General features: G+C 35.1%; 1 protein-coding gene across 6 annotated transcripts in view; it reads left to right on the forward strand.

Annotated features, from left to right (window-relative positions):
• LOC124355343 (membralin) overlaps positions 1 to 13,395 on the forward strand; it is a 170,608-nt gene that overhangs the window by 14,679 nt on the left and 142,534 nt on the right. For all 6 annotated transcript variants that reach the window (XM_046806443.1, XM_046806445.1, XM_046806441.1 and 3 more), the window contains 2 exons: positions 5,103 to 5,173; positions 6,219 to 6,266. In XM_046806443.1, the coding sequence (XP_046662399.1) occupies positions 5,103 to 5,173; positions 6,219 to 6,266 (119 nt within the window). The remainder of the gene's footprint in view (positions 1 to 5,102; positions 5,174 to 6,218; positions 6,267 to 13,395) is intronic.

Genomic DNA, 13,395 nt, shown 5'->3' on the forward strand with positions numbered 1-13,395 from the left:
TTTTTCCTAAACCCATACTGAGATGAAGAAATCAAATTATTGTACTCAAAGTAATATTCCAATTGGTTTTTCACAATAGTCTCTATTAACTTTGATATAACGGGTACTAGGGCAATAGGCCGGTAATTGTTTAAATTCATTTTGTCACCCTTCTTATGTATAGGTACTGTTATTGTTATTTTAAGGCACTGTGGATATATTCCATCAGTAAGCACCCAGTTTATCAGCTGTGTTAAAGGATAGATTATAGCAACTAAAATTTCCTTTAATACAAAGTTGGAAAGTCCATAGACATCTTCTGATCTGGAATTACTTAACCTATACACAGAACTATATACATCTCTACTATTTACAACTGTCCACTTAAAACTAGTTAGGCCAGGGGGTTTAATACCTGACGATTTCAACATATCAACAGAACTTGCTACATCTAAAATATCACAGTTATTTTTTAACACATTAACAACATTAATAAAAAAGCTATTAAAATCATCAGCTGTTATTGGGATTTTTTCTTTGGCTTTGTTAGGCACACGACCTGTTTCAGCGTTTATAACTTTCCATGCAGCTTTACATTTATTGTGTGACTCAAAAATAAACTTTTCATTTGCTCTTTTTTTAGCCAAAATAATTTCCTGCCTATACATTTTCTTAAGCCTACCATGAATTGCCATGCACTGAGGATCAGTCCTTCCTTTTTCATGACTTAAGTCTAGCAATAGCCTTATTTCCCTTAGCAGAGGAGTGTACCAGTTCAACTTTAAGCTTTTTGACTTATATCTAGGCCTACTATGGTTGACAAAACTTTTCTTTTTTAGAGGGCATGAAGATAGAAACCAGTTACAGGTATTCAGGGTGGATTCTGCAAGGCCATGTCTCACAAGCTTTACAACCATTTAGGTTTTACAGATTTACTGAAACGATAAATGAATGGATTGGTAATATTACACAGTTAAATAAACATGTATAGCCAAATGGTATACACCAAGTCACTGTTATTGTGTTTTGCTCACGGAAAAAATACTACACTCGTCATTCTCCTATCCAGAAAAGCATTGTAGTCCACACATAGTTCAACAGTGATACAGTTTGTAGAGACTTGGCCGATTTAAGGTTAACTAGAATTTAGCCGATAAGTTTTTCCGTAGCAGTTCAAAAAAATTTGATTTTGATAGAACTAATTATATACAATATAGGGGTACACCAGACCATATGTCACATAACATCAAATAACGGCTCTTTTAATTCTCGAAATATCCTGCGGACAGACAGGCATAGGAGAATAAGCATGACAATAATTTTTCCCCTTCTCAGACAGCCAGAAGAGAAATTTGACCAGCTCCCTGAGCTAAATATTATGGAGGGACATGTCCTATCAGCAATCTCAATCTTGAAAATGAAAATGAAAATGAAATATGCCTTTATTTAAGAGGCGGAGTTAGGGCTATTTAGCCCTCTCTACCACTCAACCTCAATCTTGTCTATGTTTCATGCAAAATAAAAGTGCACGGATGAATTCATTCTCAAGATAACTTATAGACAGTCAGACTGTCAGAAGAGGAATAGTGATTGCAAAATGTAAAATGTTTCAAGTCTATAGCTCTATATGTTCTTGAAAGTGAAATTCAACTACGGTAGAAAGTTAGACTTTGACAGTGACAGTGTTCAGTCAAATTCCATGGAGGAACATGCACCACCATCAAATGGTTAGTTGAAATGATTGGTATCAAGGAAAAATACACATTAATAGGCAGCATTGGTTTTACTTCCCCTGCGAACGTGGAGTCAGCCATTATTAACCCTTCCCACACCTTAGACAGGTATATTAGAATGGTAGACTTTGATCAAAATGCCAAATACAGTTGTATCCGATATTATAGGTTATGTCTCTTGGAGAGTTTTATAGTTCACAAAAGGCCTTTGAAATGCCTGGTGCACGCTCCATGTGATGCTCCATGCTTATCACGGTTGCCAAGGAAGTATTTATAAACGACCTTCACTCTGCGGCAGGGGGAGGGAAGCGCCTTTTGTCTAACTCTGACCACCTGCTCGTCAGTTCTGCGTCTCCTATAAAGCCATAACCAAACATATCCGTGGCATGTATTACTGCTTTCTCGGTTGTCACGAGTGCACATCTATATATATAAAAATGAAACTGTTCGTGTGTAACAGCATCACTCACAAACGGCTGGACGGATTCGCCTAATTTTTTTTTTAATTTGTTCGTCTTGATCTGTAGAAGGTTATAGGATACTTTTTATCCCTTTCCCGATTCAGGATTCCGCCCCACTGGTTACAGAAATACCCGTAAGAAATGCATTGCAGCAAACATATGTTATTAAGTGAAAGAGTCTTTTCAAATTTTTAATCAGCTGTTCTTTGTAAACATATATAATGCGACAAAAAATATATTTATATATAAATTTCTTTACACTTATAGTTTTAAAGCATAGAGTAAGCTTAAGAGAAACGACAAATTTTGTTTAAACTGTTTCTGCAATCATAATATATAAAAATGAATGTTTGTGTGTTTGTCCTTTATAGACTCAGAAACTATTGGACCGATCACTATGAAAATTTGTATTTTTCTATGTAGAAGGTTTATACGCAATGCCCATTGATGTAACTAACCACCAGGCTGTACTGCAAGATATAAAAGTTATCAAAGCGCCTGCACATTATAAACTGCAATTACAACACAGTAGTTACGTATATTAAAATATCCAAACACTATTTGAAGGCAAAGAAATATACGGGCAAAGCTTAAGAGACGCGTGCGAAGCCGCGGGAAACAGCTAGTTTACTACATATTTCGTTATTATTCTTCATTGTGTGGTAGTGTTATGATTAGTTTGAAATATTTATCTTGTTTTATAGTAATAATTAAAATATATATTACAAATTAAACTAAAATTTAAAAGTTTAATTATATTTTACAATGAAATTAAAATTTATTTAAAATGAACAGTTTTGTAAATAGTTCTTTTTTATTGGTATCTATAAATAATATGTTAATTTTAAGTAAAATGCCATGTTTTATTTATTTTTTTTGCTTTTACCTTTTATAATTTAACTATAATAAAAACTAGCTTTGAACTTAAAGAAACAAAATTTATTTACTTGTCTGGGAGTTATATGAAAGTTAATGGATTTATTAGTGGTGTAAAAATCATAGCATAAATTAAAATAATCAAGCTAAGCTGCTGTCTTTGAAACACCTACAACACGTTTGGTAGTAAAAAAACCCCTTGTGCTGTAACACATATTAATTGCCCATATTAATAATAATAGTTAAGTTCTCGAGTCGGAAAAAGGGAACAAAATTATGAGAGTCCATATATTTAAAGAGTTTTGCTTGGTCACTAGTACCTTCTATCATTGGCCCCAATTCTAGATAAGGTTCAGTCCAACAACAGACATAATTTTGCTAACTAGTAACAGCCGAAACTGTCTTGAACTGGCTGCGTTGGTTCAGTATGAGGCTAGCAGTGCAATGCATGACTGATACATTAAAACAGCACTACTGTAAATATGTCTACTGAAAGAAAAGCTATTCACATTTGCTTAATAGCTTTCCTTTTACTGTGTAAGCTTGATGTTCATTCAAGCCTCTGAATCAGTTTCTCTTACAGCTTTAACACTTTGGAGTCTGGCTCGCTATTTGCTGTTTTTATAACCCGGTCTGCATAAATTAATTGGTTTTCAGATTTTTTTTTTAGAAAACTGTTAAATATTATGTATAAGATATTATATTTTCTTGAAAGTTCTTTCTTTCCTCTTTAAAATGATATGTAAAACTGTATTCCTATAAAATCTAATTAATTTTTAAAAAAATTTCAAAACTTACATTTTTTTAAGAAAAATAAAAACTCCCGCATGTCTTGTGTTACTTGAAAACTAACTTTTGAATAAATAAAACAAGTAATTTCAATTTTTTTATTGGCATTTACTATATACATATTTACAAATAATTATTTTAATTGCCAAAAAAATTTCAAATGCTAAAAAAATGATTGTTGTTGTAGACAGACTGACAACGCGCCAGGCCACGTCAGTGGATAAACAAAAGCCTCAAGCGGGTATGACGTAGTAGCGCCTAGCGGAATTTTCTGAACTAACCATTAAAGCTGGCTTTCTAATGCAGCAGACGGCACTCGAATATCACTCGAGCAACTCCGTATATCAATCGGCAAAGCTGTGCTCGAGTCACGCTCGAGCGCCGGCCGGGGGTTTAAACAATGGCACTCGAGTCTGGCTCGAGCGTAGACTCGAATGTGTTAAACATTTTTTTTGTGTGAAAAAAATGTGATTTAAACTATTTATTTTAACTATAAATTTTACTATATCATCTTTTTTCACTGATACAGTCTAATAATTTTTTAGGCGTTCTTAAAAGTTTTTCAATCTAAAACCATAATGAAAAATCATTTAAAATAGGCTACAAACCATTTTTATTAACGTAACTATGGTGGGAAGGATTGAATACATGTGAATGTTGGGTTTTGCTCCAGTTCACCTTCCTCTTAGTACAGACTTATTCCTGGAATCTGGACTCATGTTCATCTGAAGAGATCCAATAAAACTCGGTTACGAAAAAGCTGAAAATGAACTCTACATCATTTTCACTTGAGATACACCCAGTCTACAAAATATAGTGTAATCTAGGTGAAGAGATATTCTCATTGTCTCATCAGGTGCACGATTGTGAGCTGCGCTAAGAGGAAGGCGAACTGGAGTTAGACACAACATTCATATTGATTCAATCTTTTCTACCATAGCACGTTATGTTTAGGAACCTAAGTGCTCCACCGTGTTTAGAGATTGTGTCTAAAATATCCTAGTGCACTCATTTGTGTGCCTGATGAGAAAATGAGAAGACATCTTTAACTAGATTACGCTAGATTTTGTATTCTGGGTGTTTGTGATGTCAAAATTATGTAGAGTTCATTTTGAGCTTCTTAGTCACCAACTTTTTTTGGATCGCTTCATACAAACACGTCTCCACATTCCAGGAGATAAGTCTTCACATTTTTATTAAATTTCCACAATACATTTTAGTTTTCCAAGCTTATTGTTAATATTCTGTTTTTATTGATGTGTAGACGCTGATGACGTAAAAGAGCAGGCGTCTACATCAGCTGTGTGGGGGAGTCCAAAGGAACAGCCAGAAGAAGTGAGTATTACGTTTGTTACAAGTTCAATACAAGTATTATATCGTACAAATTCAAATTCAACCCTTCCCACGCCGTAGAGGGATATATTCCAATTATAGACTTTGACCAAAACGCCAAACACGATTATATCCGAAATTATACGTTGTGTCTCTTGGAAAGTTTTTTAGTTCACAAAAAGCCTTTGAAATGACAGGCGCACACGCACACTCCATGCTTATCGTGGTTGACTAGGAAGTATTTTTAGACAATCTACATTCCGCGGCTGTAGGAGAGGGGTGCTCTTTGTCTAGCTCCCTGATTGTCGTTTTTAGGAGTCATACAGACCCATAACCTAATACAGGTATATCCATTGCCTGACTTGATAATAAGATAAGATGAAACCTTAGATAAAAAAAATGCTGTAATAATTGGTAATTTATATAATTTTTTAGATTGTATTATGAATTTGAATTTAGAGCAAATTAACAGTATAGTAAATAGTAATTTTTAGATTTTTATCAACAAATGTGCAAATTTTAATTAAAATACCCTCTTTTATGTTTTTGTGTTTACCTCCTATAGTATATTTATGATAAAAATTAGCTCTGAACTTAAAGAAAACTATATGTTATAAATGCCTTGGCATTAAAGGAGAATTATGGAATTCATTAGTGGCATGGGAAGGGTTAAAAACCATTATTAATTATATGCCATATTACCTCTATGCATATCTATGTGACTTGGATAGATTGGTTTTTGGTCATCTTTTATAGTTGTCTCTGTAAAGACTCATGTCTCTATAAAGTCATGTCTGAGAGTTTGGAGTTGGTTGTATCTTACAGTAAGCTACTGTAAGTCCTCAGAGTACAAATATCTAAAAGCTCCTTTGTTTTCTGAATACAAGTTGATTTTATGTCATGATTTACCTCCTATTTTATGTAAATCAGCCATTTTGTAGCTTTTTAATTACTAGAAAATCATTGATCCTATCTAATATAACCATATTAACTAGAGCTGTTTTTGTATTTTGCAATTATGTTTAATGTTTACTTGTGTTTTTTGCAGATGTCTGTGTTGTCCGATGTTGGAAGGAATGAAGATCTTTCACTTGAGGTAAAATAATCTTAGTTGTAATCTGAGTAAATTAGAAAATAACCAAAATTACACAATTTCCCAAGCACACTTGTAATCAATAAAAATTAGTTTTTGTTTGACAGAAGTAGGCTTCTCTTATCTGTGTTATATATATATTTGATCGGAAAACAAACAGAATAAAAAGTGGAACAAAATATACCACAATTACCAGTAAATTACAATGGCCACAATTATAAACTTTTTGACGAATTTTCTTGATCGTGAAAACAAGGCGTCGGAAATATAGTTCACTCTAACTAGCAGTGGTTATAAACGTGCAACGCCTACTAAATTGCATGCAAAGCAGCGGGTAACTGCTAGCAGTGCTTATATAAGAGAAAATGTCTTAACTTTTACTATACAATTAAAAGCAGTTTTGAAAGATATCTAAACTGCCCTTGACATAAGTAGGCTTCTCAGAGCTGTGTATGTATGTATACATTTTCTTGTTCGGGAGAGAGGCAAAACCAGCTTTGGAACAAAATATTCTAATACCGGAGTAATTAAAATGACCATAAATATATATTTTAACACATTTTGTTGATCATGGGAAGAAGGCAAACTTAACATTGGCGTCGGAAATATAATTTACTCGAACCAAAAGTGCTCATACAGGTGCAAAACCTGTGAAATTGCGTGCGAAGCCGCGGGTAACTGCTAGTTAATTTATAAACATATAACAGATGGGTATATAAGGGTAACCCTGAAAGTTTTGAGATGTATGAAGAGTTTTTGTGCTAGACTTACCAAACGTTCAATGATCAAAAGTAACCTCCTCCAGTATCAATGCACTTTTCAAGTCGGATTTTTCACTTGTTGAAAACATTCAGCCACTCAATTTTTGGAATGCAGTAAAAGTATTTAAAAATCTCATCATTAATTTCAGCTACCGAAAAGAAACAATGATTGTGCAAATATTTCTTCAGATATAAGAATAACTAGAAGTCGCACGTAGTGAAATGGGGGTGTTTCATCGGTTTGATCCATTTTCCACCAAAAACTCAAAAGTTTTGCAGCAGTGCAAGAAGAGGCACATTAAACACTTAATAAATTTTCAAGACATGAAGAATGCTTGGCAAACATTGTTTAGCACTGTACCTTCACCAGTCCTGTACTCCTGAAGAAAACAACATACATTACTTTCTTCACGATTCTTGTTTTTTGACTATTGTAGGGGGATGCTCGTCTCCATACGCGACTCTCTCCTAGAGTCGGAACATTATAAAATGGTTTGTACATCTCATAAAAATTTTGGAAATAATCTGATGACCATCATTATTAACCTGAGGGTCTTCCAGTTGATTCATGAGATATCAAAAATGTTTTTCTGACTTTTAAAAAGTCATGTAATGTTATTGACACTGCTACTGATCTAATCCCTAGGGAAGCTTCAATTATTGAATAAGGGTAGTGTCGGTACTCAATCAATCTTTTATGGAGTATCAGCAGAATGTAGCCTTCCTTAATTTTTGTTCTTCCAAAGCGAATTACGGCTCTTTTGAAATTCTGAGTGCTCCTCTTGAGACTAACCTACTAAAATCGTAGAAGATTATAGTCTAAAAATGCTTTTTGATGACACCATAACGAAATTGGTCTTTCCAAACACACAACACAAGTACACTGTGAGGAAACAGAATTTTTTCTGTAGATTTGTTGGCATTGTTCAGTGATACAAATGATCAGTAACACTGCTGACTATTGACTATTGTCCATTTAGCCAATCCTTTCTTGGAATATACATTTCAAAATGTCTACTGAAGGGTTATTTGATGTTCTCATGTGGTTTTAAGAGACCTTGTAAACTCCATTGTGATTTACTTCCTGTTATCAGAATCAGAATCAGAATCATTTTATTGTCGTCCAACAATTACAAAATTGTATTGACAAAGTCAAATATGATATTAAAATATCACTATATAGGCCTACAGAGCCTAAAATAAATACAATCTATATCTATGTTAAAAGTTTAAAATTGTAAGTCACTAAAATTAACATTAAAAATCTCATCTACAGATTAAAACGTTTTTCTCTTGAGCCACTCTTCAACAACCTTCTTAAACCTACCAACAGAAATTGATCTAGCACTTAAAGGTAACTTATTGAATAGCCTAGCTCCGGTTATTGCATAGTTCTGTTGAGTTTTACTTAACCTAGCATATTGTACATCAATTGTATTTTTAATTCTAGTGTTGTGTTCATGGTTAAAGCTTCTAAGATTGAAAGAGTCGAGATTTTCCTTAACAAAAACTAAACTGTGTAATATATACGAGGGTCGTCCACAAAGTAACCTCCGTTTTTGAAATAAAAAATAAACCAGTTGAGATACAAAAAGTTTATTATATAAATTTTAAAACTACAGCTTTTCTCTACTTTTTTACATATTCACCATACAAATTCAAGCACTTATCATATCTTTTAACAGTTTTTGAAATTCCGTCTTTAAAAACATCTGCCGCCTGAAAACGTAGCCAACCTGTCACAGCGTTTTGAAGCTCTTCATCACTCGCAAACCTCTGAGATGCAAGCCACCACTTCATGTACGGGAAAAGATGGAAATTACTGGGAGCCAAGTCCGGGCTGTAGGGGGCGGTGGTCAAAAACGTCCCATTTGAACTTTTCCAAAAATTCTGTTGTTCTTTGAGCTGTATGAGGGCGGGCGTTGTCATGGACAAACACAACACCAGATGTCAGAAGACCACGACGCTTGTTTTGAATCGCTCGTCGTAGCCGCTTTAAGGTTTCACAGTAAGCTGCAGCTGTAATGGTCGTACCACGCTCCATAAATTCTGTTTCTCGCGAACTTTCTCATCCACTTTGTTCACCAAGTCATCACTGACGAGAGATGGCCTACCACTCCGGTCTTCATCGTGAACGTTCGTTCTTCCATTTTTAAAAAAACGAACCTATTGACGGACTACACCTTCGCTCATAATGTTTGGGCCATACACCGCACTCTATTTACGATGAATTTCAGCTGCTATGTAACTTTTCAACCACAGAAATCTTATTACACCATGCACTTCACACTTGGCGGGATTTTCTATCACGGCGCTCATGTTTTTACGTTGTAACAAAAGAACGCGTGATCGCACGATGCTCTCCTTTGCTCAGCTAGAAGCGTACTGAACGGCTGCGCACGCCGATGTGAGAATGGCGGCGCTACCCCCACTACTTATCGCGCCACGCCCAAACGGCGGTTACTTTATGGACGACCCTCGTACAAACATGGAAGCGTAAGTATACCCAGTTCTTCAAAAAATGGCCTACAGGACTCATTGTCGCTAATTCCTACTATGCAGCGTATAGCTTTCTTTTGCCACTTAAACACAGTCTTGGCCCCACTAGAGTTGCCCCACAGTAAAACCCCATACAGAAGGTGTACATTAAAAAAGCGTACTATGCACTAATGATAAGATTAAGACTTTTATACAATTTTAGTTTTGTTAGTAGAAATATTAGTCTTGCTAATCTAATACATAAATGTTTTGTATGGATTCCTCAGCTAAGCTTTGAGTCTAAAATTGATACCAAGTAGTTTTACAGACTTATTTTCAGAATATACGTAAACTAAGACAATTTCCTCGGTCTTGTTATTATTAACAGTTAATTTATTAGCAGAGAACCAGAGATAGGACCTTTCCCTTATATAGCCCATAATGACATCATTTAATTTTGAGTCTCTGTCTGATGATAACAGAGTAGTATCATCAGCATACAAGACAACCTTACCAGGGACAAATTTAGGGAGATCATTAATGAAGACAGTAAACAAGAAGGGGCCCAAGACTGAGCCCTGGGGAACCCCGCTTGCCACCCTCTTAAGCCCTGATCTCTGGTCACCTACTTTGACAAGCTGAGTATTGCCTATGTCTATGATAAACTCATGAAACATACCAAGAGTTTCTCATTTTTGGGGTGGTATGCATTTTATTTAGCCACCAACAGATTGTGCAAGTTTATTGGCCCAAGTCTACCAGGTTACACCTTGTATTTTCTATCTGACAGAGGACAACTCCTCTCAAAAGAAGGGATTATGGGTCCCATAATGTCCGCAGACACCACATTCAAGTCTCAGGTGCAGTCTGAAAGTGAACTATTCAGTCACATACATGTTATCTGAATTGTAATTTTATCCATGTACAATTTGTTATATTTTTAATGAAATGAAATATATCTTTGTTTTTGAGGTGAAGTTAGGGTTGTTAAACCTCTCTTCCACTCAACCTCAAAATATTATGAAAAAATATACATACAATCATACTAAACAAATATAAAGAACATATTAAACTAAGCTATATATGCAGAAATAACATTGATACAAAACACATTACAATAAGAACAAATATATTCAGATTGATAAAATCAAATTGTAAATCAAATATAGCAGTAATTATTTAAAACTTAATTCATCCACATGCATTCCATAGGTACCACCAACCACCATCCCTACACAGCCCACAACCAGTCCCCGACCATTGTCCTGAAGCGAGCATGGCTCTTGATATTTCTGATATAGTCAGGGAGTGAGTTCCATAAACTGCAAGCATGAACAGAGAAGGACGTATGAAAACCTGATAACCGGTGGACAGGAATAGCGAGTAGAGAAGCTTCCTGACGTCAAGAGCTGATTTCCCCCAACTTCTGATAGGTTATAAATGTAATTCAAATGATAAAATAATTTATTTGTTAAGAAAAGCTACTTACATCCTTTGTTCCTTTTATAAAGGTAATCTCTGTTTTAATTGATTAGCAGTGAACAAAAGTAACGACTGAACAATTTTGGGAACCTAGTGTAACCTAACACATAACCTCTATAGTTTTAGTTAGTTCCATATGATGTTAGGCTATTTTTCATGGATAATCATTTTAAAATGAGCTTAAAAATAATATTTTAAGTTTTAACGATCATGAAAAATAATATATCTGGTTTGAAAAAAAATATCAAATTTATTCAGTTGGCAGGAAAAAGTGAACGAAACGTTCGAGGTGAACGGGTCTTTTGAAACATTCTGATCCGGATCACTCGTTCACCCCGTGTATGGCTACATGAGTCTGTTCAATTAATATTTTACGCTTAGACTGTGACACTTGTATATGCCTACACACAAAAATATAATATGGTTATAGAGCAGGTGAAGTAGTTGCAGTAAAGTAAATAAAACTGTGCGAGTGAGACACGATCCACACAGCTGATTAACAGATACAAGAAGGTGCTGGTCCCACTCCCCACCCCAACTCCCCGCCGGAGAGAGGCCCCTTCTGCATGGTACTGCTCAGAAATTTGCTTCTGTGCAGGTTTCTTTGTGAGCAGTTTCTTTTGAAGTGTTTGTCAATTGGTGGTCAAACTGCCCTCTCCACAGAACATTGCCACCAGTGACTTTAGATAGATGTTCATGGTGTTTTGGAGCTTGTCATTTGTCTAGGAGGTCTACTCCCATAGCCACTACTTCAGTTCAGGAAATGTGTGGAAGTTGCTCAGTGGTCGGTTGCAGTTTATACAATATAGTCAGAAATATCCCATTGAAATCTGACAAGAAGCTCTTGCACAACAATAGCACTATGAGAGCAGGCATTGTACTCCCACAGCAGGCTGCAAGAATCCCACAAGCATTACACAATAATAAACAAATAAAGTAAATATATGAGAATTTCATATGATATTAAACAAAATTGTGTTCGGTTACTGTGCACTAACAAAACTCGGTTTTTTCATGTATGTAAGGAAATATGTCTTTATTAAGTGTCGGAAATCCAATACAATGCATCTTCTTGCCTAAACAGTGCTTTCTGCAATCCTATATAATAATTCAGGCTGGTTTATACCTTCTAGTTGGACCTATCACTGGGCACAGCAAAAACCGATGTGTCACTTAAATCTGGGTAACCTTATGGATGTCCAGGACTAGCACATCACTAACTGCAAATGTCAAGATTCTGGAGTGCAAGGGTAATTTGATAGGTCTAGTCTACTACGGGAGATGACTGATGGAGTTTGGTGGGGTTCGTTCCCTATCAGAGGTTCTTGCTAACCTTAACAAGGGTGTGCCACTCCCTGCCTGTTTTGACTGGAGATGCTGATTCAGAGCTGGCTTCTCCTTCTTCCGGAGGGACACGACTTTAAGATTAGTACCCTAATTCTTCCTCATGGATCTCGATAGGAGGCGGCCTCTACCCCCTAACCTTACCCATCCTGAATATCCTGTCACTCCGGAAGCAGCGCTAAGGTTCTTACAGGACTAAGCGCAATTTATAAGCTTCTTGTCCCAAGAGATTTTGACTTTTTTCCCTGCTACGATGACATGGATTACAGATGGATTGTTCCAAGCAAAATTGTAAAAATGTGAATCTCATATAAACACTTAATATACGAATTACCTTGATAGCTCAATACATAAACTCCTTTATATTTGATTTATTATAACCCTTCTAGTGTTACTGAAATACTTAAAATAGATACCTTGTTAAAAATCTCTATAATTGTATACAACTCTCAAAAAGAAACGCAACATAAAACTTTAAATTCAGCGTGTCCTTATATTACTCTACAAAAATATGACTAGTCAGATCAAAATAAGTAAGAAATGTCATATCAAGTATAGTGAAGTCTTATCTTACTTAGTTTTCTTGTTACCAATGTTGTTAAACTGCTAACCAGTGGATTAATTTAACTCTTCCCACGCGGAATTTATCTTTAAATTTTGACTCATAACGCGTAATTAACTTTAAAATATTTTTTACATTTTACCAACTCTAATTTTTTTTAGTTAGTGGTGGCTATTAGGAATAAAAAATAATACAGTATCACAAAGTAATCAGACCCCTATATTTTTTAACAAATTTTCAAATTTTACAAAAAATTGAAAAACTACCTTTTTACTTGAATTTCTAAAAATATTTTCAATAAACTAAAATTAATATTTTTTACAAAAGACTAAAGAACTAAATTGAAACATGTTTACAAATATGGAACACGAACAGTAAATAAGGAAATATGGCAAAACAGCGTTAAACACTAAAATATGCCATGCCGGGATATATCCGTTTACCGCGTAATGGTTCGCTGCAGACTGAGGCTAAATCACGCCACGAGGGACAAAGCCACACCCTC

The sequence above is a fragment of the Homalodisca vitripennis genome, chromosome 2 (genome assembly GCF_021130785.1).
Source record: "Homalodisca vitripennis isolate AUS2020 chromosome 2, UT_GWSS_2.1, whole genome shotgun sequence".
In the NCBI taxonomy this organism is placed as follows: domain Eukaryota; kingdom Metazoa; phylum Arthropoda; class Insecta; order Hemiptera; family Cicadellidae; genus Homalodisca; species Homalodisca vitripennis.